The sequence below is a fragment of the Mirounga angustirostris genome, unplaced genomic scaffold, assembly GCF_029215605.1.
Source record: "Mirounga angustirostris isolate CCGP_5_RB_7025 unplaced genomic scaffold, mMirAng1.0.hap1 SCAF_4, whole genome shotgun sequence".
Classification (NCBI taxonomy): domain Eukaryota; kingdom Metazoa; phylum Chordata; class Mammalia; order Carnivora; family Phocidae; genus Mirounga; species Mirounga angustirostris.
Genome location: NW_026991712.1, coordinates 87452334 through 87479118, shown reverse-complemented (window position 1 = coordinate 87479118; position 26785 = coordinate 87452334). Strand labels below are relative to the sequence as shown.

The 26785-nt window shown below is 48.0% G+C and overlaps 1 protein-coding gene across 3 annotated transcripts; it reads right to left on the bottom strand.

The window, feature by feature from the left end:
• Positions 1–90: 90 nt before the first annotated feature.
• Positions 91–26785, bottom strand: RIIAD1 (regulatory subunit of type II PKA R-subunit domain containing 1). 3 transcript variants are annotated; one of them, XM_064588540.1, is made up of 5 exons: positions 26286–26785; positions 25712–25788; positions 20661–20707; positions 19447–19574; positions 91–309 (listed from the first exon to the last, which is right to left on the bottom strand). In XM_064588540.1, the coding sequence occupies exons 1-4, from the start codon at positions 26367–26369 to the stop codon at positions 19504–19506; spliced, it is 279 nt and encodes a 92-aa protein (XP_064444610.1). In that variant the 5' UTR covers positions 26370–26785; the 3' UTR covers positions 91–309; positions 19447–19503. The 3 variants fall into 3 exon arrangements, with proteins under 3 accessions (XP_064444610.1, XP_064444609.1, XP_064444608.1); XM_064588539.1 differs by lacking the exon at positions 91–309 and adding an exon at positions 10092–11285; XM_064588538.1 differs by lacking the exon at positions 91–309 and adding an exon at positions 16902–18820.

Sequence of the window (26785 nt, the reverse complement as noted above, 5' to 3'; positions counted from 1 at the left end):
CTGAATACAGCCTAAGGGTAATTGTTGGAGAAAATGAAGCTGAGATGAAAGAATTTTTTTTTTTTTAAAGATTTTATTTATTTATTTGAGAGAGAGAGACAGAGAGAGAGAGCATGAGGGGGGGAGGGTCGGGAGGGTCAGAGGGAGAAGCAGACTCCCTGCCGAGCAGGGAGCCCGATGCGGGACTCGATCCCGGGACTCCAGGATCATGACCTGAGCCGAAGGCAGTCGCTTAACCAACTGAGCCACCCAGGCGCCCGAGATGAAAGAATTTAAGGAGAACTTCTGTTTTGTTTCTATAACCAGCTCCTGAAATCATAAAAAAAGATGGTATCTTGGTCTCTAGACCAGGGTTATGATATAGCGCTAGTCACTGGGTAATTATGGAATAGGTATCTTGATGGGAGATAAGGGAAGTAGCTCTGCATAAATTCAAGGTCCATGAGTGGAAAAAAGACCCAACTATTGACAAATGGATTATGCTAGTCACCCAAATATAATGTGATGTCACACAATTCAGGAAGGGTATAGAAGAGACCATTGCCTTTGCTGTCCTTACCAGAAGCTCAGAGAGATGTGTTTCTATCATCGTGTTTGAGCTCACCTACCACTCTGAGTTAAGTAACTTTCATTCACATGAGGCCAGCCTCACACTTGCCAGACTCCGTAACTCAAGTCCGCCACTGGTGGTGTTTGAAATTGATCTCCATCCCTACTGTTAAGATGAAAAGCTCATTTAACACATCTTTCCACACCACCACCGTCAGCATCATAAAGCTCTCTGAAATTGCCTGAGCAACAGGCACAACATTCCACACAGCTAATCCCAAAGTGTTTCCATTTTAATTTGCTATAGTGTGAGTTCCTGGTGAAACAGACTGAATTGGAAATTTATGTGCAGGAAGTGTATGGTGGGGGAGTAAAGGAAGCAGGACTGTGTAGAGGCGGGGAGGTTGAGCTGAGTGGTCTCAACAAAGACCTTGGTCAGTCCCTCACACTCAAGCTAGGATAGCTTTGCAGAAGTGTGTAACCTACTGAGGCAAGTGGCCAGACATACCCCCACATGGACCAGGAAAGGGCCATGTGCTTAGGTGACTTGACTTGAGGCAAAGGCAGTTCCCGGGGGGGGACTCAGATGAGAGCTGTCAGCGTTCTCAGCAGCTTGGAAAAGGAGTGCTTCAGTCCTGGAGCGGGAAATTGGGGCCCCACGCTGTCTCCACTATAGTCCACCTTTTGGGCTCTTCAGATCCATTTACTTCAGAAGTTCTAGAATGATCCCTTCAGGATTCTGATGGGCCCCTTTTCCTGGGAAAACTAACAGAGGAAGGTCTGGGATAGCTCACAGCCCCTGCTGCTATAGCTTGTCCTGTCTGCAATGGGTATTTATCCTCTCCCACCTCTACTCCCCATTTAGATTTCTAGCTACACCCCCTCAACTTGTACTTCTGGTCCAAAGAGTTTACCTGATAAGGTACCTGGTCATTGTGCCCTTTGCAGGCCATGACTACATCTGTCCATTTATGATCAAAATTGATACATGTGTCAGAACACTATTCCCAAGTGTGGAATATGCTGTCTTTAGACCCCAAAGAGGTTTACCAGGCAGTGTGTTTCCTTCTTAGTAGTGAGATGGGAGAAGTAAAATTTCCCCTTTACTTTGGAGGGAATGTCCTGGCATGGTCCAGACCACTGGACCTCTAAAAATGTCATGAATATTTGCAGGTTTATGTACCACCAGTCTCTAATGTACTTGCCATTTCTTGCTGGTCCTGTACAACGACCTTGATGTCATCAATGTGGTAATGTGATACTCTGTGGAATGCCCAGATGGTCCAGGTCATAGGATGACAGGGTGGGAGGGTTTACATGGTCCAGGTGCAAGACTGTAAATATATATTACTGCTCATCCCACTAGTGAAAGCAAACTTTTCATGATCCTCCTTTCTTACAGAGATGGACAGGAATATATTGTTCAGATTAATGGCTGCCTATCGTGTACCTGAGGCTGTGTTAATCTGCTCTAGCAAAGACACCACATTTAGCACAGATTACTTGTCGAAAATTACTTGTTGGTTGAGATTGCCATAATCCACTGTCAGCCTCCAGGAACTGTCTGGTTTTACCAGGGACCAGACTAGTGAATTAAATGGCTTTATGATGGACCACCATCCCTGCATCCTTTAGGTCTTCAAGAGGGCCACAGATGTGATAGTTTTGTTGTTGTTTTTTGTTCTTATTTATTTGGCAGCGAGAGCGGGAACACAAGCAGGGGAGTGGGAGAAGGAGAAGCAGACTCCCCGCGGAGCAGAGAGCCCGATGTGGGGCTCGATCCTAGGACTCTGGGATCATGACCTGAGCTGAAGGCAGACGCTTAATGACTGAGCCACCCAGGTGCCCCCTGATGTGATAGTTTTAATTATCTTGGCCTGAGATGGTGGAGGCAGCTTCAAGAGTTTCATGCTGGTCTTCACTAAGATATCTCTTACCCTGTCGTGGTTAATGTAGTTCTGCCAACTATCAAATACTTACCCATCTCAGTTACCCACTAAGGACCAGTGAAGGGACCGCTAGGTGGATCTATGAACCCAGCAGAACTACTGAGAGCCAGACCTAGTCTGGAATACATTTGTCACCCTGTCCCAATACACTGCCGCTCTAACGGGGCCATACGCTTCAGATCTGTGGACATCAATATCAGACAGGACCCTGTAGCAGACAGTTCTTCAAATGCTCAAATATTCCTCTTCTTCCAGTGTGTACTGTGCAAATGGCCATGAGTCCTTATGGAGAAGACTGGGGGGATTACGACCTCACACACTGGTCGTGCTGTTTCAAGGCCCTTTCTCCTAGGGGCCTAGCCTCTTACATCTGTTCCCGCTGAACCCTGGCTCAGAAATACCTCCGCTTCCACCCATGAAGTGATCTCCGCTACAGAAATCACCTTCCCACTATAATTAACTAAAAAATACAGACAAAATTCTACATGTTTGGATATTGAAAAGGGAAATAAATGAGGTGAGCCCTCTGATTGTCTCAGTTTATGGCCTAGAAGTAGTTTCCTGCACTGTAGTGTAGGGAACAGTGCAGAGGGGGAACCTAAATAAAGCTAGAGATTAGAGCTGGTGGAGGATCATGAAATCCCGCCTCTCCTGCCCATGCCAAAGCAGTTCACAGAGTTAGTTAAAACAGGAGTTTAAATTTCGATTCAATCTCATAATACAAAAATGTCCAGGCTCTGATAAAAAGTCTCATCATGGGTGCGCTTGGCTGGCTCAGTCGGTAGAGCGTGTGACTCTTGATCTTAGGGTGGTGAGTTCAAGCCCCACATTGGGCATAGAGATTACTTAAAAAGTTAAAAATAAAGTTACATATTAGGAAAAAAAGTCTCTCATCATACCAAGATCCAGGAAGATCTCAAACTGCATGAAAAAAGAGAGCAGGTGCTGATACTGAGATGAAAACAGTCACCAACAGGATCTAAGCAACACAGGACACTCCACCCAACAACCGTGGAATAGACCTCTCATGCTCCCACAGAACATACGCCAAGATAGACCATATCCTGGACCAAAAGACAAATCTCAACCAATTTAAAAATGGAATGATACAGGGGCACCTGGGTGGCTCAGTCGTTAAGCGTCTGCCTTCAGCTCAGGTCATGATCCCAGGGTCCTGGGATCGAGCCCCGCATCGGGCTCCCTGCTCTGCTGGAAGCCTGCTTCTCCCTCTCCCACTCCCCCTGCTTGTGTTCCCTCTCTCGCTGTCTCTCTCTCTGTCCAATAAATAAATAAAATCTTAAAAATGGAATGATACAGAATGTGTTCTCTGATCACCATGGACTCAAAATAGAAATCAACAATAGAAAGATAGGAGGAAAATCTTACAATACTTCAAAACTAAACACATTTCTAAATAATCCATGGGTCAATGAGGAATTCTGAAGGAAAGAACTTAAATACATTGAACTGAATAAAAATGAAAACAACATAGCAAAATTTGTGGCACACAGCTAAAGCAGTGCTAAGGGAAAATTAAAGCACTAAATGCATACATTAGGAACGAGGAAAAGTCTAAAATCAATCATCTTAAGTCCCATCTCAAGAACCTAGAAAAGGAAGAGCAAAGTAAACCCTAAGCGAGCATGAGCAAGGAAATAAAAATGAAAGGAACCAGAAAGCAATGAAATTTATAAGAGAAAATCAATGAAACAAAAGAGCTTGTATTCTGAAAAACATCAATAAAATTGACAAACCACTAGCAAGACTGACTAAGAAAACAAACTACAAATATTAGGAATGAAACACAGCATAGAGACTTTACAGATATCAAAAAGATGATAAGGGAACACTACGAACTGTATATGCATAAATTTGATAAGTTAGACAAAATCCTTGAAAAACACAAACTGCCATAACTGACCCAATATGAAATAGATCATTTGAATAGCCCTATAACAATTAAGGAGAATTAATTCATAATTTAAGGCCCCCCCTTTCCCCCAAAAAACTCTCAGGCCCAGATGGTTTCTCTGGAGAATTCTACCAAATGTTTAAAGAGGAAGTAACACTAATTCTATATAATTTCTTCCACAAAATAGGAGGGAATACTTCCCAATTCATTTTATGAAGCTAGTATTATCATGAAAATAAACAAACCCCCAACAGTACCAAAAAAAGTACAGTCCAATATCTCTCATGAAATAAATGCAAAAAATCCTTAACAAAGTATCAGCAAATAGATTTTATCAAATTATGGTAAAATTTATATACCATGCTCAAGTGGGGTTTATTCCAGGGATGCAAATCTGGTTCAGTATTCAAAAATCAATCCATGTAATCTATCATATTAACACCCTAAAGAAGAAAAATCACATGATCATATCAATTGATGGAGAAGAATCATTTGACAAAAGTCTATACCCATTCATGGTTTTAAAAAAAAAAATTCTCAGAAAAATAGGAATATAGGGAAACTTATTCAACTTGACAAGAACTACAAAAAGTCTACAGTTAATATTATACTTTTTTTTTTTAAACACAGTGTTTTGGGGTTTTTTTTAAGATTTTTTATTTATTTATTTGCCAGAGAGAGTACAAGCAGGGGGAGCGGCAGGCAGAGGGAGAAGCAGGCTCCCGCTGAGCAGGGAGCCCAATGCGGGGCTCGATCCCGGGACCCTGGGATCATGACCTGAGCCGAATGCAGACACTTAACTGACTGAGGCACCCAGGCGTCCCAGTTAATATTATACTTACTGGTGAAAGTCTGAGTGCTTTTCTCCTAAGATCAGGACAAGGCAAGTATATCTGCTCTCACACCCCTCTTCTTCAACATAATGCTAGCAGTTCTAGACAGTGCAATAAGGCAAGAAAGGGAAGACAAAAAAAGAAAAAAGAAAACTGTCCCCATTTACTGATGACATGATTGTCTATGTAGAAAATCTCAAGGAATCTGTAAAAAAACAAATTCATATGTGCACACACACACACACCACGTGGACACCAAAATTAAAAATACAATACTCTTTAAAATTGCTCAAAAATATGTAGGTATAAATCTAAGAAAACACACAAGATTTATGTGCTGAAAATTACACAATGTTGATGGAAAAAATCAAAGATCTAAATAAATGGAGAGACATACTGTGTTCATGGATCAAAAGACTCAGTATAGTAAAGATGTTACTTCTTCCCCAAATAGACATGCAGGTTTAATGTAATTACTATCAAAATCCCAAGATTCTTTGTAAACATTTACAAGATTGTCCTAAAATTTATGTGGAAGGCAAAGGAACTAGAACAGCTTAAAGAATTTTGAAAAAGAAAAAAGTGTGAGAAATCAGTCTACCCAATTTTTAGATTTATTATACAGCTACAATAATCAATGCTGTGTATAACTGTAGGTGGAGGGATAGACACATAGATCAATGGAACAGAATACAGATCCCAGGAACAGACTCACAAATATGCCCAAACTTTTTTTTTTGGATGAAGTTACGAAAGCAATTCAATGGAGGAAAGATAGCCTTTTCAACAAATGCTAGAGCAATTGGATAGCCATAGGCACAAAATGAAACAACCTACATCTAACACCTTATAAAAATATACTCAGAATGGCCATGGACCTAAAAATAAACTAAAACTATAAAGCTTTTTTTAAAAAATAGAAAAATTTCAAGATCTATGAAGAAACAGTTATTTTTTTTCTTTTAAAGATTTTTTTTTTTAAGATTTTATTTTTTTATTTATGTGACAGAAAGAGAGATAGCGAGAGAGGGAACACAAGCAGGGGGAGTGGGAGAGGGAGAAGCAGGCTTCCAGCAGAGCAGGGAGCCCGATGCGGGGCTCAATCCCAGGACCCTGGGATCATGACCTGAGCCGAAGGCAGATGCTTAACGACTGAGCCACCCAGGCACCCCAAAAGATTTTTTTTTTAAACAATCTCCTCAGTTTTTTGTTTTTTTTTTTTAAGATTTTATTTATTTGAGGGAGCGTGTGCACATGCAAGGGGCTAGTGCAGAGGGAGAGGGAGAAGCAGACTCCCCACTGAGCAGGGAGCCCCATGTGGGGCTCGATGCAAGGCTCGATGTGGAGCTCAATCCCAGGACCCTGAGATCATGACCTGAGCTGAAGGCAGACGCGTACTCGACTGAGCCACTCAGGCACCCCTAAAGATTTTTAAGTTATCTCTACATCCAACGTGGGACTTGAACTTACAAGATTAAGAGTCCCATGCTGTACTGAATGAGCCAGCACCCCAAAGAGTTCTTAAATTTGACACCAAATGATCCATAAGAGGGAAAATCAAAAATTTAGACATCATTAAAATTTAAATATTATGCTCCTAGAAAGCCCATGTGAAAAGTATGAAAAGACAAGCTACTGGGAAACAATATTTGCAAACCACAGATCTAACAAAGGAGCAGTATCTTGACTGTAAAAAGAACTCTCAAACTCAAAGGGAAAAAAACTACAATCTGATCAGAAAATGGGCAAAAGACCTGAACATATATTTTACTAAAAAGGATATATAGAGGGAAAACAAGCACATGAAAAGATATTCAACATAACCATGAGAGAGATGCAAATTAAAACCACAATGAGGTATTACAACACACCTACCAAAATGGCTAAAATTAAAAATTGCAACAATACCAAATGCTGGTGAGGATGTGCAAAAACTGGTCAGATATTGCTGGTAGGAATGCAGGACAGGATAGTCACCTTGGAAAAGAGTTTGCCGATTCCTTACAAAGGAATGCCCTTACCATTTAACTCAGCCATCCTGTTCCCAGGCATTTACTAAAGAGAAATGAAAAGTTACTAATGGGGACACCTGGGTGGCTCAGTCGATTAAGCGTCTGCCTTCGGCTCAAGTCATGATCCCAGGGTCCTGGGATCGAGTCCCACATCAGGCTCCTTGCTCAGCAAAGAGCTTGCTTCTCCCTCTGCCTGCCTCTCTCTAACAAATAAATAAATAAAATCTTAAAAAAAAAAAAAGGTACTAATGATGTATTAATGTTCATAGGAACTTGATGACCCCAAATGGAAACAATCCAAATGACCATCAGTGTAAACAGTGGAATCCTACTCAGCAAGATAAAGGAACTAATCACACCACACTGATAAATCTAAAAATGTGCTCTGTGAAAAGTTCTCTGTGAAAGAAGGACTACATGCCGTATGAGTCCATTTGTGTGAAACTCTTGTGATAAAGCATTAGCAGTGGCCAAGAGCCAGCCCTGGATGAGGACTGGACTGCAGAGGTACCACAGCAGTGATGGGCTTACATGTCTAACAACCAGCTTTCAGCGGGAAGGAAGCCCTGGTTTGTAGCATTTGCCAGTTTCTATATAGATACATAGATTTATTTTATTTTATTTTATTTTTTGAGAGGGAGAGAGAGAGAACGCGCGAGCACAGGGTGGGGGGTGCAGAGGGAGAGAGAGAATCTTAAGCAGACTCTATGCTCAGTGCAGAGCCCGATGCGGGGCTCAATCTCACAGACCTGAGATCATGACCTGAGCCAAAACCAAGAGTCAGACACTTACCTGACTGAGCCACCCAGGTGCCCCGTATTTGCCAATTTCTATGGTATAAATATCCCTTCCACTGACAATTTCACAAATCCAGCGTGACATCACTGGACACTGAGTATGGAAGAGATGCTAGCTAACAACTGGATCTCACCAGATGATGTAAGTTGACTCCAGTACAACACTGGGCGCAAGGGAATGTGGGATGAGGGAAATGTTACCTATCTTGTGGTGATGGTTAATTTGAAAAATTTATTAAAGTATACATTTTTATTTATTTTTAAAGATTTTATTTATTTGAGAGAAAGCAGGAGAGAGAACAAGCGGGGGGCGGGGAGGGGCAGAGGGAGAGGGAGAAGCAGACTCCCCACTGAGCAGGGAGTCCGACACGGGGCTTGACCCCAGGACCCCGAGATCATAACCTGAGCCGAAGGCAGACCAACCAGGTGCCCCTAAAGTGTACATTTTAAATTGGTGTTTTAATGTAAGTAAATTATACCTCAATAAAGAATTCTTTTAAAGCTGACTGGCTCAGGGTGTAGAGACAGGAGGGAATTGTAGCTTGTTTTTTTTTAAGGAACTGTAACTTTTTATCAGGGTAGACGTCCTCAGCCTCCTGATCATCCATCCTTGATTTCTCTTTATTGTACAGATGGAGCAACAATAGCCATGTGGAGTGCCATCTACCTTGTTTCCAGAAAAGCCGTGTTCTGTGAATGACCTCCAGCACTCGGCCAGTCAGACCCAGACCCTGGCTGCCTCTGCAACCTTCCCGTTCAGTGCAGTAACTCAGTCCCTTCCATTCCAGTGGGCAGGCCCCCACCACCTGCCCGTTTCCGCGTCCAGCCATCCGCATGGCTATCAGGGAGCCCGGTTCTGTGACAGCTCACCGCTGGCCTGGAGAGCACGGCCATCCCTGAGCTTCTCAATGAGACTGGTGCCTGTCTCACCAGGGCTCTCTTCATCCCTTCTGGAGACAGACTGCCCCTCGGGCCCTCTGATGGAGCATAATCATTTGGTGAGTTTTCTGGCTTTAGCATAGCATATTTACTCTAACATGCCCACGTGTTTTAGCCCTTTGATGCCTTCTTCCACCATATACCACGGCTGTTCTGGTGTTTCTGCTTCACTTAATGTGGGCCGTGGCTTCCTCCAAGTTTCTAAGAGCCATCCCGTCAGAATATTAACAGTATATCTCGGGGTCCTTGTCAGAGTATTAAGTCCTGTATCATGGGAAGGTGCTTCCATATCCATCTACTCGCCCTTATGCCCCACCCTCCTCGGTGCAACACCCTCAGAACCCAGCCTGACACATCTTCACCCATCTCCCGCCAGTACACGCTGGCCAGGCCCACTGGGGCCTCCAGGCAGTCTTCCGTAAGGGGGCGCCTGGCTGGTAAGGGAGGAGGCACGGCCTTTAACAGGAAGAAGTGGGTACTTTTGCAGTCCCAAGGGATGCAGGAGAATGGGGGAATTCAAGATTTTTTTAAAGCATCAACCCAGATGTCCCACCCAATGTCTCAGGGCCTCACTCCTTCCCAGCAGACCTGCCAGAGTTAAGAATTCAAACTTCTCCGGAGCTCTCCTACTATTACAAGTAAATCCTGGACCTTCTGAGCTTTTTGAGTCCTCAAGATGCAAGAGACAAAAGTCTCTTAAGTTGCCAAGGAGGGCTTCGGGCTTTACAGCTGTCCTTTAGTTGGTGATTAATTACCCTCAGCCTTTCGTTGTCTTTCTCCAATGCACTGAGAGCCTGCAGCCGCAGCCATCCAATTCCGTTATCTTTGTAACTTCTCAGACCTGATATATTTCCCCCACCAATGTGTTCCCTTCCCCCAGGATCCCACCCTAGCTCACAGCCAGCGAGGGTTGTAATACTGCCCTGAGCCAGCGTGCCAGGGCCGTGCATGCTCCACCTACCACCAGTGACGGGGTCCTCTCGGCCAGCTGGCCCACAGGGGATTCAGCTTTAAAATCTCCGCTTGGGGGGCGCCTGGGTGGCTCAGTCGTTGAGCGGCTGCCTTCGGCTCAGGTCATGATCCCAGGGTCCTGAGATCGAGTCCCGCATCGGGCTCCCTGCTCGGCGGGAAGCCTGCTTCTCCCTCCCACTCGCCCTGCTTGTGTTCCTGCTTTCGCTCTCTCTCTCTCTCTCTGTCAAATAAATAAATAAAATATTTAAAAAATAAAATCCCAGGTTGGTCTTTCCGCCTCCGGCGGCGGCGGAAACACTGAGAGCCGCTGCTGCCCCGTCCGCCCATCTGCAGTGGATGGTCGTGCGGAGCGGCTCCAGCTTCGTGATCAAGAGGAACAAGCAGAGAAACACCACCGAGCCCAGTACCCTGAAGGCTCGCAACCCTTCCCGCTACAACAGGCTGATCCACCGCAAGACTGTGGCCGTGGAGCCCGCGGAAAACGGCAAAGGTGTAGCGGTGGTCAGGAAGCGGAGCTCCGGCCAGGGAAACCCGCCACCTCCTGCGTAGGGACCACACCAACAAGAACGCCCGGGGCCACCCTCAGCAACATCAGACATGATCCGCGGCCAGACAAGTGCCGCCCAGATCTGCGCATGGCTGCCAGAGCCTGTGATGAAGAGGCCGCACCCGCCCCGCCATGAGCGCCTGAGCACCTGCCCCCACCCCCCATGACTCCAAAGCAATAAAGATGTCAACCACCTCAAATAAATATATATATAATAAAATAAAATCTCAATTTAGAATCTGCTTTCCTCAGTAGTCTTGGCACCAATTCTTGCCAGGTTGAGTTCCAACATTCTTTGGGATGGAAATCTGAGTGAAGGTTTATGAAGGTGTATGTCAGGACCAACACACCTGTGAGAGCAAGAAACCAGAGCACTGGACAGAGGACTCTGGCGCTGTGTGACCCTTCAGAGTTGTTCCCCACAGAGGCTAGGGAATCAGACCTCTCTACTCCCACACTGATCAGTGGTTACTGGCTGTCTCAGGAGAGGGCATGAACTTCGATGATTTTTCAGTGGAGGACTCGAGAGGGGTCTCAGTGAGAAACGTCAGCCACCAACATTCCCAGCAGTGTGGGCAGGAGAGCGAGCCCAGGGGTGCGCGCTTCAGTCCTGACGAGGGGTATCGGGATGACACACCATGGCATCCACCACAGCACCTTTAAATATGAGGTGTAGGGTGCCTAAGACAGCTATAGACAATGTCTCTTCTCTCCTACATGGTTCGGTGTAGGTGGGTCTCACGGTCTGTTGTTTTACTATTGGAAGGGTCTTCAGCTGAGGGAAAAAAATCAGAAAGGGGCATATTACAAACACCACTATGATCTATTGAATACCTGTGAGCAAGAATACACTGGGCAGCCTGCCTTCCTCAAGGGAAGGACTACCTTTCCTTACACTCAGTAGATGTTCCCATAGCATCTCGTTCAAGATGACGTACAGAACAGTGTATTCATGAAACTCATGGAGCTGGAAATGACCTTGAGTGAGATATAGTTAGCATTCACATATTAGTTGAATGAATGACTCAATTTTGTCCTCACCTGCAGCTAGAAGGCTAGGTTAACTACCTAGAGGTAGAACACTTCCATGTTCCTGAACTATTACCTAGCCACATTTTGTTCTCCACGCTAAATAACTCTAGGTATTTTTTTTTTTCTAGCGTGAAATACTGGAATCACATTAGACTGGAAATCAGGAGAGTGCCAGCCCCTTGACCACTCTGTCATCTGTGGGCAAGTTTCTTCACCTATCACTAAGATTGGACTTGGTGATCTAAGGCAATTTCCACTTGGAAAAATTCTACGATTCAATACTCTTTGGCATTTGGTTTTCTTTAGTCATAAAGTGTGGAAATGAAACACAGTAATTGATTTAGCCTCCCTCTTCCCATCAGATTTTGTTTTTAGGTACTTGTTAATTGGACAATGAAGCGACCCTACAGCTACCAGAACACACCTGGCATTTTGTTCTCCCAGGCCCCAGAGATTCTCTCATCACTGTTTCTTTGAGGAATCTGTGCTGTCACTTCTCCACCTGATGACCAAAGAATAGGGTACTTGGTGAAGTCCTGCTTCTGAAAGACCTCAGATTCCAGTCCACCTGGAGCCTGCGACAGATGGGGTCAGAAGTGTGACTACTGGGGCACCTGGGTGGCTCAGTCTGCTAGGCGTCTGCCTTCGGCTCAGGTCATGATCTCAGGGTCCTGGGATTGAACCCCGCATCAGGCTCCCTGCTCAGCGGGAAGTCTGCTCCTCCCTCTGCCACTGCAGATCTGCCTTCTTGTGCTTACTCTTTCTGTCAAATACAATCTTAAAAAAAAAAAAAGTGTGACTACTGAAACACTTGGGTTGAGCCCTGAAGAAGTTTTCTTGATTCTAAGTCTTCAGTCTCATGCAAAATAGCCCTAAATTCCAACATGCTTGCATTTAATTTTAGTTTACTTCCTCTTCTCACCAGGATGCCCACACCTGTGACCTCTCCTCAGTGACCGCTCCTGGCTCTGGGGAAATAATGCACTGAGTTCTGCTACTTCACTGAAATAGTAGCTGCTATCTATGAAGGCCTACCATGGGCCAGACATGGATATGGATGTCTGGGTGTGCAAGGCCAAGCCTCGCAGCAAAACGCACAAGGGACACGTTATCCCCCTTTAGAGATGAAGACACTCAGCCACCCAAGGGAACAACAGGGATGGTTTAAGAGCACTGAAAATTTGTTTTTTTTCAACAAGCATTTAGGGAGAGGTAGTCGTATGCAAGGTACATTTGGTTCCTTTGGACTGAAGCTGAATTTTCCCAAGGATGGCCATATGCACATGCCAACCTGCTCCCAGGAAGATGTTTTAACAAATCGAATGTTAGCATTCATAGAGTTTGGTCATGTCAATGATGTTCGAATGTAACATCTAGTAGCACACCCCTCTCTTCATAGATGTGAAAAGCGAGGCCCTAACAAACTGTATTAAACACAGAGATAAAAGTGAGGGAAGATTTCAGGAAGAACTTTGCTTGGAGGAAACGAGAATCGCCCCTCAGAGTTGACAATGGGGAGACATCATATCAGACAGGGGCCTACAGTCCTGGTCCATCTGTTAGCATTCTGCTCCCACACTGGGAGACATTGCCTGGCCACCTCCTTTGCACACCCATCATTCCTTGCATGTTTCTCTTACTTCACCTTTGAAACTGTATTATAATTATGTATCTGTCTTCAGTCATTAGGCTGTGAGTTCCTTGAGGAAAGAGAATCTTATTCCCAAGACCTTGCACCCTGGGTACATAATGTACCATAATATTTGTTGAATAAATGAGTGGGCAAGTAAGTGAATGAGTGAACAAATGAATAAATGAATAATCAACCTTGCAAGGTTTCTTTTTTCCCTCACTTTGAAGAAGGAAACATCTAGTGAGCTCATGGAGCAGGGCTGCCAGAGACAAGGCCCTGGATGTTGTAACTTCTAAAGAAATTTCCTTCTACAAGAATCTGTGAATCTGTGACTCTTCTCGCCTTCCTAAGCCCTGTTTCTCTTTTCCTGTTTCACTCGGGCCTAAACAGGTGGCCTCCAGGGGTGTCTTCCCCTTAGCAGCCACGCCCAGGAGAGGGCAGTAGAGGCCCGTCTGGCTAGGAGAGCGCCTCGCTATCTAAACGCCGCCCTTCTTCCTCGCCACCCTGCGCTATGGGGACGGGGGCAGCCTACCGCAGTCCTGGGAGAGCCACTGCCCCAACTGTGAGGAGGAGCGGCTGACACAGGTCACCACAGGTCATGCGGTGGCACAGTTAGGCCTGCCTGTTAGTCCCCATTACCTCCAATATCGGGTCCTATCTGTGCAACATTTCCAAGAAGCTCCTACCATTTTTAGCCTGAAAGTAAAACAGATCTCAAGAGATGAAAAATGCCAGATCCCTGCATGCTCAAGCATCTCCTTACAAAAGCCCATCCTTGACCCAGCTTCCTCTTCCAACTACTGCCCTTCCCCCGTCTCCTCTCACCACCATGCTCCTAGAAAGGCATGTGCATCCACCCACATCCCCATCTCACAAAGGCCAGGAAGACCACTCAGTCCAACTCCCACCCACCCCACCGCAGCAATTCATACTAATTTCACCCACACCCCAACTACAAACCCAGCAGACACCTTTGGGTCTAAATCCATCTCCCCATTTACCCTGCCCCCATCTACTTCCCTTCTGTGTTAGTGAATGATCCCATCATGGGTCCCTTTGCCCATGCAAGAAACCTAAAACTCATTGGAGAATCTGTACCCGCCCTTATAACTCTAACCCACTCAAACCACAATGCTGCCCGCTCTTCTCCTAAATACGAGACTCCATGTCCTGTTCCCATGCCCCTGCACGGATCGGGGCCTGGGCGCCACAGCTCAGCCTTCACTCAGCAAGTGCACTCTGGGCAGCTGTGGGTGCCAGGCCCCCAGTGACCAACACGGCTGACCAGGCCAGCTCTCGACACAGCTCACATAGTCCAGACCACAGACAGTCACAGGAAAATAAGCAAAAAAGATCACATCAGACAGCAACAGGTATTATGAAGAAGACAGTGATAGGAGAGAAGATGGCAGGGGCGGGGGTTAAATTAAATATTAAAAATGTCTGGATCCCTAGGAAAGGACTCCGAGAAAGTGACAAGAAGCTCTCTAGGGCACTGTTGGCTGACTAAATACTCAACTTCCCAGCCTCCCTTAAAGGGGGCCATGTACACAGGTCTGGCCAATGAGATGTTAGTGGGAGTTGGCAGAGGTGGAAGGGGTGTACCGGGGAAGACCTGCTTTCCAGAAAATCGCTGGTACAGTCCCTGCCTGCTCGTCCTTCGACCATGAGGGAAAAGGAGGAAACTGCAGAGGCAGGCCCTAAACCAACACTCCAGACTTGCTGTGTGAGAAAAGAAAGGCTTGCTCCCTTAGCAGAGGCTTCCTTTCAGACCAGAGCATCCTAGCTGGGCTCCCTAGCCCTGTGAGACCTGGGGAAGAACAATCCAGGCAGAGTTCAAAGGCCCTAACTCCGGAACGGGTGGCAGGTCCGAGGGAGGGAGAGAAGACCTGTGTGTCTGGAACACAGGCAGGTGGGAGGCAGGGGGCAGAAGAAGTCTGAGGGATGGAGGGGGTCTTGCAAAGCTCCGAGGCCCCTGGAAAGCCATTTGGATTTAAGTGCCTGGAAGACCATGGAAGGGTTTTAGGCAGGAGAGTGACCTACTCTGATTTAGGTTTCTCTTTTTAAAGATTTATTTACTTGAGAGAGCACAAGGGGGCGTGCAAGTGGGCGGGGCGGGGGGGGGCAGAAGGAGAGAATCTTCCATCAGACTCCCTGCCGAGCATGGAGCCCCACACAGACACAGCCCATCCCAGGACCCATAAGATCACGACCTGAGCCAAAACCCAGAGTTGGACATTCAACTGACTGAACCACCCAGGTGCCCCATGGTTTAGGTTTCTTAAAGGGTCATTCTAGCCGGGACAGGGAGAAGGAACCAGCGAGGGCAGATACTGCTATGGGGCTGACCCAACAGCAAATCCCACTTTTTTCTGGACACCGTCTTCTCTAAAAGCTCGAGTTAAATTTCCCTTTGCCCGTCTCTGGAGCACTTGGGTGGACCACAGGACCCTGGTCTGGCCTGTGAGACGTGGGTGGAAAGGACATTCAGGGAAACTTTGCTTTCCTGACAAGAAGGGACAGGCTCAGCTGGTGTGGCTCTGCTGTCTTCTCCCTGCTGGAGAACAGAAGCAGCCCCTCGCAACGGTGGGGCCACAGGCTAAAGCCGGCCAAGTGGAAGGGACGGAAGCCTGGTCTGGGGCCTGTGGACACCACTGAACCTTTGAGTCTTGCCTACAGCCGGACATTCTATTGGGAGAGAAAAATAAGCCTCCATCTGCACCAGCCGCTATGAACTGGGTTTTCTGCTGCGTGCAGGGCAGGCTCTCAGCTGACAGTGGGCAGGAGTACCCCAGGCCCGCTGAGCCCTGAGTGAGGAGGGGCCATGGTGAGAGGCGGTGGCGGCTGGGACGACAGGTCTTTCCACTTCTAGTCAGCTCCCTCTAGTTTGTCTTCCACACTCTGGCACTTTCTAAATGCAAATCTCTTCATGAACTCCTCTTGGCTTAAAATGTTTTGCTGGCTCTCCATTGCCTACATGATAAAGATCAGCCTCCTGTGCCTCGAGTGCGATGCTCCTTGTGATGGGTCCCAGCTTCCTGTCTGGTCTCTTATCCCTACATTGCACCCACCTCCAGTCAGACCCCCTTGTGACCACTGCCCACGTGCCAGGCACTGTCCCTTCCTTATTCCCAACCCAGCAGCCCTAAGTGCTGCTAATTACACGTCTTGGTTTATAGATGAGAAACCTAACCTCAAGAAAGTTAAGTGGCTTGGCCAAGGCCACACATCTAGTAAGTGGTGGGTCGGGATTAAACTCTGGCGTGCTTTCAAAACAAATTAGAGATGTATTTTTCTCACTTGTCAAGAAGTCTGAAGGCAAGCATTTGCTGGGTTGTTCAAGTGCTCAAAGATGCCACCAGGACCTCAGTCTTCTGATCTTTGCTCTCTGCCACTTTGGAGAACTGGCTCGGGCACCCTCCTACTTGTCACTTCACGGCTTTACCATGGCCACTCGGCTCTAGACATCACATTCAGGCTCAAAACAGTAAGAAATGTGGGAAAAAGGAAGGCTACACCGACTTTAATCTGTCATCCCGCGCGCCCCCCCACCCCGCCATTCTTGTTAAGAAAGCCAAAGCTTTCCTAGAAACCCACAGCACACTTTTACCCTCGCTGCCCCTCACTGCAAGGCAGGCTGGGAAACCAGGGACCGTGGTTACTGTGGTTGGCTTAGTATAAATACCATCTACCACTTGGGGCTGAGTCCACGGCTGCCCTCAACAAAGCTGGTGTTCAGTCAGCAAGGAAGAAAGAGGTAAGGAGGATGAGCAGGTGACACACAGGGTCTGCTACCACCACCGTGCTCAGCAAAATGGAGGCGCCTGCGGTAGCCTGGCTCCCCCAGGCCACTCTCCACATCTTCCTGGCAGATCCTTTCCCACCTATCATCACATGCCAGTTTCCCTGAGGCCTCCCTCACTCCTGCAAGTAGACCGGGGATTCTTTCTTCCTCCTTCTCTCTATGTACCTACATCCATCACAGCTGTGTGACTTTATAGTCTTTATAGCGGCTGATATAACATGATTGCTCACTCAGTTACACAAGCATTCATTCTCTCCACAGATGCTTACTGAGCACTTACTATACGCCACACACAGGGCCAGCAGTCAGGAATGCAATGGTGAACAAGTCCGGTTTTTAGATTTGGTCCCTGCTCTGATGGCGCTTTCAGTCTACAAGGTGAGCTATCCGGACAGTTCAAGTCTGGGGAGCAAAGCTACACATCTCCTCCCAGACTATCAAGCACCACATGGCAGGATGACCTCCCTCCCCACCTTACTCTCTGACCCTGGCACTCGATGTCACACAGAACAGATGCACTAGGACCACATGCCAAATGCATTCTTTCCTTGGCTTTGAAATATATATTCTAATCGAAATGCATTTCTTTTTTCTGCCCGGAAACCCCCCAAGAGTGAACCAGTGTCCTCCTGCGGTATCACATCATACACCCAAGCATCTGAAAAACACTTTGCCCTCTCCCCACCTTACTGCAGGCCTCTCTTCCCAGGAAAGCTTTCAAGAGAGTCTAATTTAACACTTTATATCAGAGGTCCTTAGTACATGTGAGTTTTCTGCTGAAGGCTTCATCTGGGTTTTCTAAGCAGGGGTACCTCACTGTCAGGGCTGTGGCCGCTGAAGTGTGATTCTGAAAGCACTTGAAAGAACTCTTAGGGTTCCTGCTGCAGAGCTTCTTATGCATCGCTTTTCTATCCTCTCCATGCCCGGTTTTGTTGCCCTTCCGCCATGGAGGGGCTGGTAGCCAGGAACACGACGGACAGAGACAAGGGAAAGAGAGAAAACGCAGCCCCTGCTTTGGGCTAGGCCTCTGTTGCCATAGTGGCATGGACCCGAGACACCCAGGTGAGAGGCCCTTCATACAGTGGGTTGTGGGTTGTGGAGGCCAGAGAGGTGGGGCATAAACATGGAAGACATCCATGCCTTCCGGGCCTGGAAAGGATGTCAAAAGGCCAACCGACCCCCTCCCCTGCCTGTTAGCTGAAAACCAAATGGATGGGCAGCTTACTGCTAAAAACCCTCAAGAACAAAATCCACCACCTCTGAGTCACCTGTTATTCTTATTTCACAAGATGCAGGACCCTGAACGGGTTTTCTTTGTCCAATCTCATTTTCTCGCTGTCCTTCCAGCCCCGTTATTATTGCTGGTAGAGAAAAGTTAAACCACCACTGGTACACGCCATACGGTAACCCGGGAGGAAAGACTGGGGCGAGGGGGAACCGTGCTAAAGCATGGACTTGGCTTGAGGGCCATCTCGATCAGCTGTGGTCCTCACAGGGTCCCCACCCCTGTTCTTTTGTCCAGCCTTGGCTCTGGGAGCAAGCAGCCTGGAGGGGCAGGGAGGACACAGTGTGAGTCACATGTGGGAGCAGCCCGCCCACCTAGCTGAGGCCCACGGGCTGCCACAGAGACAGCCCTGCTGCCTAGCAGGTCAAAGGGGTGTGGGGGGCAACAGCCCTCCCTGCAGGGTGGCTTCCTCCTTTGGAGTGAAACACAGCAGAGAGAGTGGAAAGGTCTGCTTTTAATGAATAGCTTTAAAAGCCTTTGCAACAGTGGACACGGCCCAAGGCAGCTTGGAACCCCACCCTGAGGGCAACAGGGCTCCCCTGCTTCCAGGTGACCCTGCAAAATACAAATGGCGCTGTGACATCAGGTACATGGCTTTTTCCCACCTCACATGAAAAAAATCCCAACCTGCAAAATCCTTTCAGAAATCATCCTGCCTGAAAAATGGGAGATGGCCCTCATGGCAGAGCCTGGTTTGAAGAGGACGGGGAGCAGGAAAGTCCCTCGTCCAAGATGCCACGAGGGAAACTGTTCCCGCCCCTTCCAGAAGCAACAGGAACCCCCTCTGCTCCCAGCACTGGGAACAGAAGGAAAAGGCCATCTGCAGGAGCACTCGATATTTTGCAGACTGACAGCGGGGTCTGGATACTAGCGGGTCCCCCCCCCCCCCCCGTCTCCCCGCCACTCTTCACTCCCACACGATTCTGCTTCCACTCTCCGACTCTGTTTCACTAGGCTCAGGAGACAGATGTCTCTTCCTGCCATGGACATGCCAGACAAACCCGGGGCCGCTCTTCACAGCCCCTAATTCCCCAAAATAGTGTCAAGAAAACGAAACACTTTTGCATGAAACTTCTCTGCAGCTTCTCCCTTTGGTTTCTTTCACACCGTGGGCCAGGGAGCTGGTGCTTATTTTGACAAGAGTAAAGAAGCCTCTGTCTGTAAGTGAGGTTAACACCCACCCTGAGGCTGGATTCTTTCTGGTCTCTCTCAACAGCTGAGCATCATGATTCTGCTAATTAAGCCGCTTTCTTCTCCTTAATTAGCTGCATGTGAATCTTGTTGGGAAGTCTTGGATCCGTGAAATAGTCTGGGATAAGAATCGAAAAGAAGAAATTATCTAAACCCAAGGGGAAGAGGCGGGGAGGGAGGCCGCTTACTCCGCTCAAAAGCGAGGATGGCTCGGCCTCAGCAGGGCTGTTCCTGGTGGCCCTGCCTTCTGACGTCATAGAAGCCACAGCAGATCCCGTGGTCACTGTCCCCGCCCAGAGTGCTGAGCCCGCCAGCTCCCGTGCCCCCAGGAGGGGCTGACACAGGATGGCTCCTGACCCTTCCACACCGCCCTGCGGGTCATCAGCTTGCTGACGCATGGGGAGCATCAGAGGGCTGAGGGATCTCTGGGTTTTCTGCTCCCAGCCCATCCCGAGGCCCAAATAAATGCCAAGTGTTATTCTTGTCTCAGCTCAGCTTGCCAGCTCGTCTCTGAGATATCACGCCCTCTCCTCTCTGAGAATATCCTCTCAGAGGAGAGCCAGGCTCTCACACGATGACGACAGAGGAGGGTTTTTATACACCCAGCATAACGTGAATCAGAGGCAGCATCTGCTGCGGCGGCAAAGACGCACTAGACTCCGTTAGAAACCGTGTGAGGCCATCAAACTCCCTGGGCTAACAGGCGCCCAGGAAGCCTGCCCCACCCCACGCCCTTCCCTCTAAATACCGTTGACCTCAAGCCAGCTGGGGCAGTGGAGCCCATTAGGATCACCGGGGGACCTTTACAACCCTGAGGCGGGGCCCCACCCTGGGCTAATTAAATACCAACCTCTGGGGGTGGGCCCGGGCCTCAGCATTTCTTAAAAGCTCCCCAGGTGATTCTAATGTGCAGCCAGGGTGGAGGACCCCGCTTTAGGATTCCCAGGGGAAGAGCTGCCAGTATGTTCCTTTGGGAGTGTCAAAATTCTTAATCTTCACCACAAGGAAGCTCTGCCTCATTTCTTATCTGTCCTCATTTTGAGAAAATGACAATGGATGAAAGAGCCTTCTGAAAAAAGCTCCCCGGGGGGACATCAAGTGAAGAAGTACCCCAGACTCTGCAGGGCTTGTCCGAGTCTAAATTTGCAATAATACTCCTTGGGCTGGTTTCCCAAAGACCCAAAACAGACATGGCCTTACTCACCTGCGGCAAATTCTTGGATGTTGTCTGGTCTTTTCAGAAACATTTCTCTGGAAAACATGAAGGGATAAGGGCAGGAGTAAAGCAGGCTTGAAGGCAGGCTCCGCTCAGCCTCGGCTGCAGGTCCCACCTTTCAGGGAGCAGAGTGACCTGAGACACCCCCGTCTGGGAGTCAATAAGCCAGAGGACTCCTAACAAAGACCCTTCCATTCATGATTTTCCTTCGGGTCAGGCTCTGAGGCAAGGAGCAAAACATTCTAAATGGCACTAAGCTCACTTCACAAGACAGCTGTGCCCTAGCCAGGCAAAGCCTGTCATTCATTCCACAAACATTTTCACAGAACCAGAGCCCAAGCCAGGGAAAGGTGGTGAAGACGAAAGACATGCTGCCTAGTCCTTGAGGGGCTCACGTGTGGTGGGACATATATGCAACCCCACAGGCTGGTGACTACGTTTAACCGGGAGTACCCACAGGGGTGGGGGGACGATGCAATCCACAGAGCGGAGAGGCCGGACTGCGGGTCTCACGGTGGGTCTCGCGGCGGACACTGACAAGGCCTGCAGTGCCGGGGCTGCTGGGGCGGGGAACATGCCTTATCTAGCCTAGAGTTTTATGGTTCATAAAGAATGTTCACAAATATTATCCCACTTTACAACAACCCTATGAAACAGCAATGACCGTGCCCCATTTTACATATGAAGAAATCAAACCTTCAAAAGGTTAATCATTTGCCCAAGTTCACCAAGCGAGTAAACAAAGGGCACAGAGCCCAGGTCTTGGGGTTCCAAGGCCAGTGCTCTCTACACCACATCCTAGTGGCCGTGGCTGCCCGGCCCACCAGCCTAGAAAAAGGCCTCGCCTGCCCAGAAAGCCCCTGCCTCCCAAGCTTTAAGAATTTGGCTTCCCTTCTCCTTGAATTCCATTTGACAATTATTGAGCACAAATTCTATGTAAGTAACTGTATGAGATATGAGGGGTTGCTTTTATTTTTTAAAAAAGAGAAAATACAGCACCACCTCAAAGAAATTAGTCAAGTAAAAGAGAACGGGTAAGTTCCCAAATGTCCAAAAGACCAAGCACCCTGCAGGAAGTGCTGTAAGAGGGTGTTAATAGTGTGCTGTGTCCAGGCACCCGGTGGCTCAGTTGATTAAGTGTCTGCCTTCGGCTGAGGTCATGATCTCAGGGTCCTGGGATCGAGCCCCGCGTTGGGATCCCTGCTCAGCGGGGAGTCTGCTTCTCCCTTTCCCTCTGCCCCTCTCCCCCAACTCATTCTCTCTCTCTCAAATAAATAAATAAAATGTTTTAAAACAAAACAAAACCTTCAAAAAAAAATAGTGTGCTGGGGACAGCGAGAAAGGTTACTGAGAGCAGGGCCCCAGAAATCCTCACAGAGCAGCTGGTATTTCCACAGACAGGACAAGGGCATCCCAGACAGGGAAGCAGCAAGAGTAAAGCCCCAGAAATGAAAGGGTCCATGTCCTCCTCAAGAGTAGGAACTGGAGTATCCACCTTTGTAGACCCAGGGTCCAGAAGAGTCAGGTCCCCCCGGGAGTGTGAGGCACCCCCGGGAGTGTCAGCGGGAAGGTCAGTGGAATGATCAGAGGTTCCATCTGGCTGGGATGGTGGGCAGGCGCAGAGAGTAGTCGGGAGCAAAGGGGCCCTATTATGCAGAGCCTGGAAGGCCAGGGAGAGACATTTATATTCAATTCAAAAGACAAGGGGAGGGGCGCCTGGGTGGCTCAGTAGGCTGGGCGTCTGCCTTCGGCTCAGATCCTGATCCCAGGGTCCTGGGATCGAGTCCCCCGTCGGGTTCCCTGCTCAGCAGAGAGCCTGCTTCTCCCTCTCCCTCTGCCTGCCTCTCTGCCTACTTGTGCTCTCTGTCAAATAAATAAAAATAAAATCTTAAAAAAAAAAAAGATAAGGGGAATGGGTGCATAAAGCTCAGACAGCAGAACACACCCAACAGTGAGAATGGAGGATCTATGAGAAACAGTTGAGCGACAGAAGTCAGGCACAACGGAGCACGTACTGTAGAACTGCACTTACAGAAAGTACAGAAAGGCTAAACAAATCTGTGCTATGAGCAGTCAGGATACGGGCTACCTTTGGGGGGGAAGTGCTTGGAAGGGTCTCAGCAGGTCTGAAATGCTAGTCAGATTCTATTTCTTGATCTGGCCCCTAGTACCATGTATACTCTCATCTTGTGAAAGTTCACCCAGTTTAGGATATGCCACTTTTCATTATATTTCAACAGAATGTTAAAAAGCTGGTGGGGGGGGGGGGGACAATGTTGTGGAGCCACTGCAGATTTTTCCGGCCAAGGAGTGACATAATCAGTTCTAAATTTTGGGAAGTCATCTGCCTGGCTACTTACAAAAATATCTAATAAAGCCTTTCTACAGTTTCACACTTTGCTATCACATCTCCAGCCTAAAACCTTAGACCTCCGGGGTCTAAAATAAGTTAGATCGCTATTCTTTCTATTTTTCAGGTCCAAAATTCAAGGTGTTAAGAGTTCCACACACTGTATATACAAGTACATCCTGGAGAGCTGTGACTGAATCACTATAAGTCATCACGATCTGGAAAACCCAAGTGGGGAACTCGCTTCCCAACAAAAACACTTTGGAGCTTCTCATGGGTTGGAGTGAGTCCAGAGCAGAGACCTGCAAAAGACATGAGGACAGGTATGCCGCTCAGGATTCTGTCCCCTCTTCTCCCTTCCTCTTTTCCCAAGAGGAAAACCATCTAAAGTATCCAGTACAGATGAGGGGCTGAATCTGGTTCATCCCAGTATCTTCCAAAGGAAGTAACAGTAACACCAAAAACAACAAAAGCAAACCCTCAAACTTTAAACACTTCTTCTCCCCCTCCCACCCCCACCTCAGAAAGAGAAAGGCCTAAAAGGGGCCAGGAGCATTTCCTGTAGATAGCTTCAGGGCCAGCAAAGGGAAGAGCCTAGTGGCCTACCTGGCCCGGGAGGTGGGGATGATAAGGAAGTGAAGGGGCTGTTCTCGTGGCAGCCAGGCACAGACACCCAGTTCCTCCTGGAAACTTCCTGGACAGAGAAGCTGGGCCACCCCTGATATGTGACTAAAAACACCACCCTCTTCATTCGCCACCACCTCCCACCACCACCCATTCCTTGTGTTTGTGAACAAGGCAAATGGTGATTTAATTCAGGCTTTTAACATCTACCCCCAACCTCCCTGCTGGAATTATTCCTAACTTGGACTGCAAGCTCCCCAGGATAGGAATGAGGTCAACCTTTATTTCCCTTTAGAAGAAGAAGTGCAAGGGATGCCGTGGCTCAATCGGTTAAGCGTCTGCTTAACATGATCGTCCCATGTCAGGCTCCCTGCTCAGTGGGGAGCCGCTTCTCCCTCTGCCTCTCCCCCCCCTGCTCGTGCTCTCTCTCTGTCTGACAAATAAATAAAATCTTAAAAAAAAAAAAAAAAAAAAAGGAAGAAGAAGAAGAAGTGTAAAAAATGATGGCCTGATCCCCAGGACTGACATTGACAGAAGACCCCTAAACTATCTTTTGCCGAAGCCTTACCCCTGGGCCAAATAAAACCAACCTTCACAGGGAAGTTTCTATTTTCCCTTTCTCCATCCCCTATCTGCTCTGTGAGAATCTGCTGCCACTGGAGAAATGACTAGGATATGAAGAACAGTGAGACCCAGGAAAGACGAAAGAGCCTGGAAAAAAAGACACTGCTCCAGGTCTACTTTTGAGAAGACAAAGAAGAGCCCCACCTCTGGCTCACCAGCTCCTGTGAGCTTTCAACCCAGCACAGTGGAAATACCAGAGGTATGGATCCTGCTTCCGCATCTTGGGGAAGGAACCTCACCTCTCCAGCTGTAAAACGGAAGTGATGCTAAGCTATGTTTTGCAGTTGCTGGGAGGGTCACACAAGTACCAAGATGTCACACAGTGTGCAGGCACCGGGGACACAAATACGGCTGCACCAGCTTGGGGTTCTGGTCCAGGGACAAAGTGCACATTCCAATTCAGGGGGCGCCTGGGTGGCTCAGTCGTTAGGCGTCTGCCTTCGGCTCGCGTCATGGTCCCGGGGTCCTGGGATCGAGCCCCGCGTCAGGCTCCTCACTCTGTGGGAGGCCTGCTTCTCCCTCTCCCACTCCCCCTGCTTGTGTTCCCTTTCTCGCTGTCTCTCTCTCTGTCAAATGAATAAATTAAAAAAATCTTAAAAAAAAAAATTCCAATTCAGCGTGATAAAGGCTAACCTGGGAAACCAACACAGTGCCTGGAAATGGAAGCCATTATTATTATTTAAACCTTGCCTATTTGTCTGTAGCCAAACAGTATTTGAGATAGCTCTATTGTTTTCATCAGTTGCCCCAAGATTTTTTTTTTTTTTTTTGACAGTTCTTTGCCTTTCATCCCATTAGGAGAATTTTCCATTCAAACAACAAATGCCAACCTGAAGGGCAATGTAGGGGAAAGAAAAACAGTGCTCCAGGATATGGTGGAAAATAGTCTCTTCCCCAAGACTTACAGGGGAATGGCTTCCAACCACTGGAGTCTTTCCACAACAAGTCTCTCAGGGAGAGAAGGGCCAGACATCTGAATTTTTTTTAAGTTCTAGTGATCTTGTTAAGCTCCTCTGATGGAGAAATAGTGCTCTACACCCAATGGCTGCCTGTTGAGTTTCTCAATGCCAAATTACCTCTTCCAAGTGTCAGAAGATATATATTTATCCTTACAGCTAAAATGACTGAATATTAAATTTTTGAGAATTCAGAGATAACTTAAGAAAACCTCTAGAGATAACTCAAGAACACCCTGGGTGCCACAAATCTGAGAGTTAGAAAAAACTCAATCTTAAAATATTGTCTTACATATGTAAAAAAATATGTATATGTATGTAATTTTAATTTAATTTATTTAGTTTAACATATATGTATGTATATGTATTATTTTATTTTTTTCCTACCTCTCTGACCCTAAAGGCAGCAGTCAACTCATCTCTGCCAACCAAGATTTGGTATTATTTCCCACTAGCTGTCAAGGCCGGTTGGGAACACCACCTACCTGAAGAAACCACTTATGAGCAACTCCACTTCTTTGTGGGTCCTCAGGTATTTTTCGTTAGCAATCCGAGTCTGAATCTAGGAGGATAAGAGCAAAAGGTCACGCTCCATGAGGAGGCAGATTTCAGGGTTCAAGCCCTGGGCGTGTGAAAGCCTTGGGGAAACTAGGTGTGCATTTGACCTGGGTCTTTTCCCGGGATGTTTGAAATTTTAAGCCGCCTGTTTTATTAATGACCAACACCTTCTGCGCTGTCAGGCTCAGGGGCCATAGCTAAGGTCGGGTCTCCACCGTCCGGGAGTTCTTGTCTGTATCTAAGTTACTGTCTCCGGCAGTAATTTCGGTCCATTTCACTGGCCAGATCCCTGCGGTCGTTCTTCCTGCACTTCCAGGCGCCTGTCGGGCTCCGTCCAGGGTCCCAGAAGCCCAGAGTTCCGCCTGGCGTCTCCCCCAGCCTTGCGCCAGTTCATCTGAGAACAGGCTCCCGCGCCCCTCCTCCCGGACCTCCTCCGGGTCTGCAGCCCGTGTCCTAGGGGAGCTGCACTTCGATGGAGGCGGGAGTCCGGGGCGCACCCACCTTGAAGTTGCGAAGCTGCTCCTGCTGCGCGGGGCTCAGCGCCCCGGGGTCCGGCCCCAGAAGCCCGCCCTGCAGCGTCGCCATCTTGTCCAGGTCGTCAAGGCGACGGACCACGCGGGCGGAGAGGCCCCGCCCCGCCCCCCAAGTCCGGCCCTCATCAGCACGCGGGGTGGGGCTGGGGGAAGGAATATGGGGGCCACTCTGAAACCTAGTGGGAGGGTCTTCCCCTCTAATTTCCCGGCTTGGTTGTATGTGGAATGAGCCCCTCTTCTTGACTCCACCCAACCTCAAATAGTTTTTTTTCCTTGGCTCTAGAGCAAAACTGGAAAAGGGATTCCTAAGTTAGAGTCTCCCAGAATCTGGTTCCTGACCCTCTCCCTTGTTTGGCAGCTGTTGAAACCTAGTAGTAGAGAGAGAATTCAAGCTTCTTCGCCTTTAGCCGGCCCCAAAGCCAAACCCCTCCATCCGTCCTGTAGACACACTTAACAATATGAAAGCAT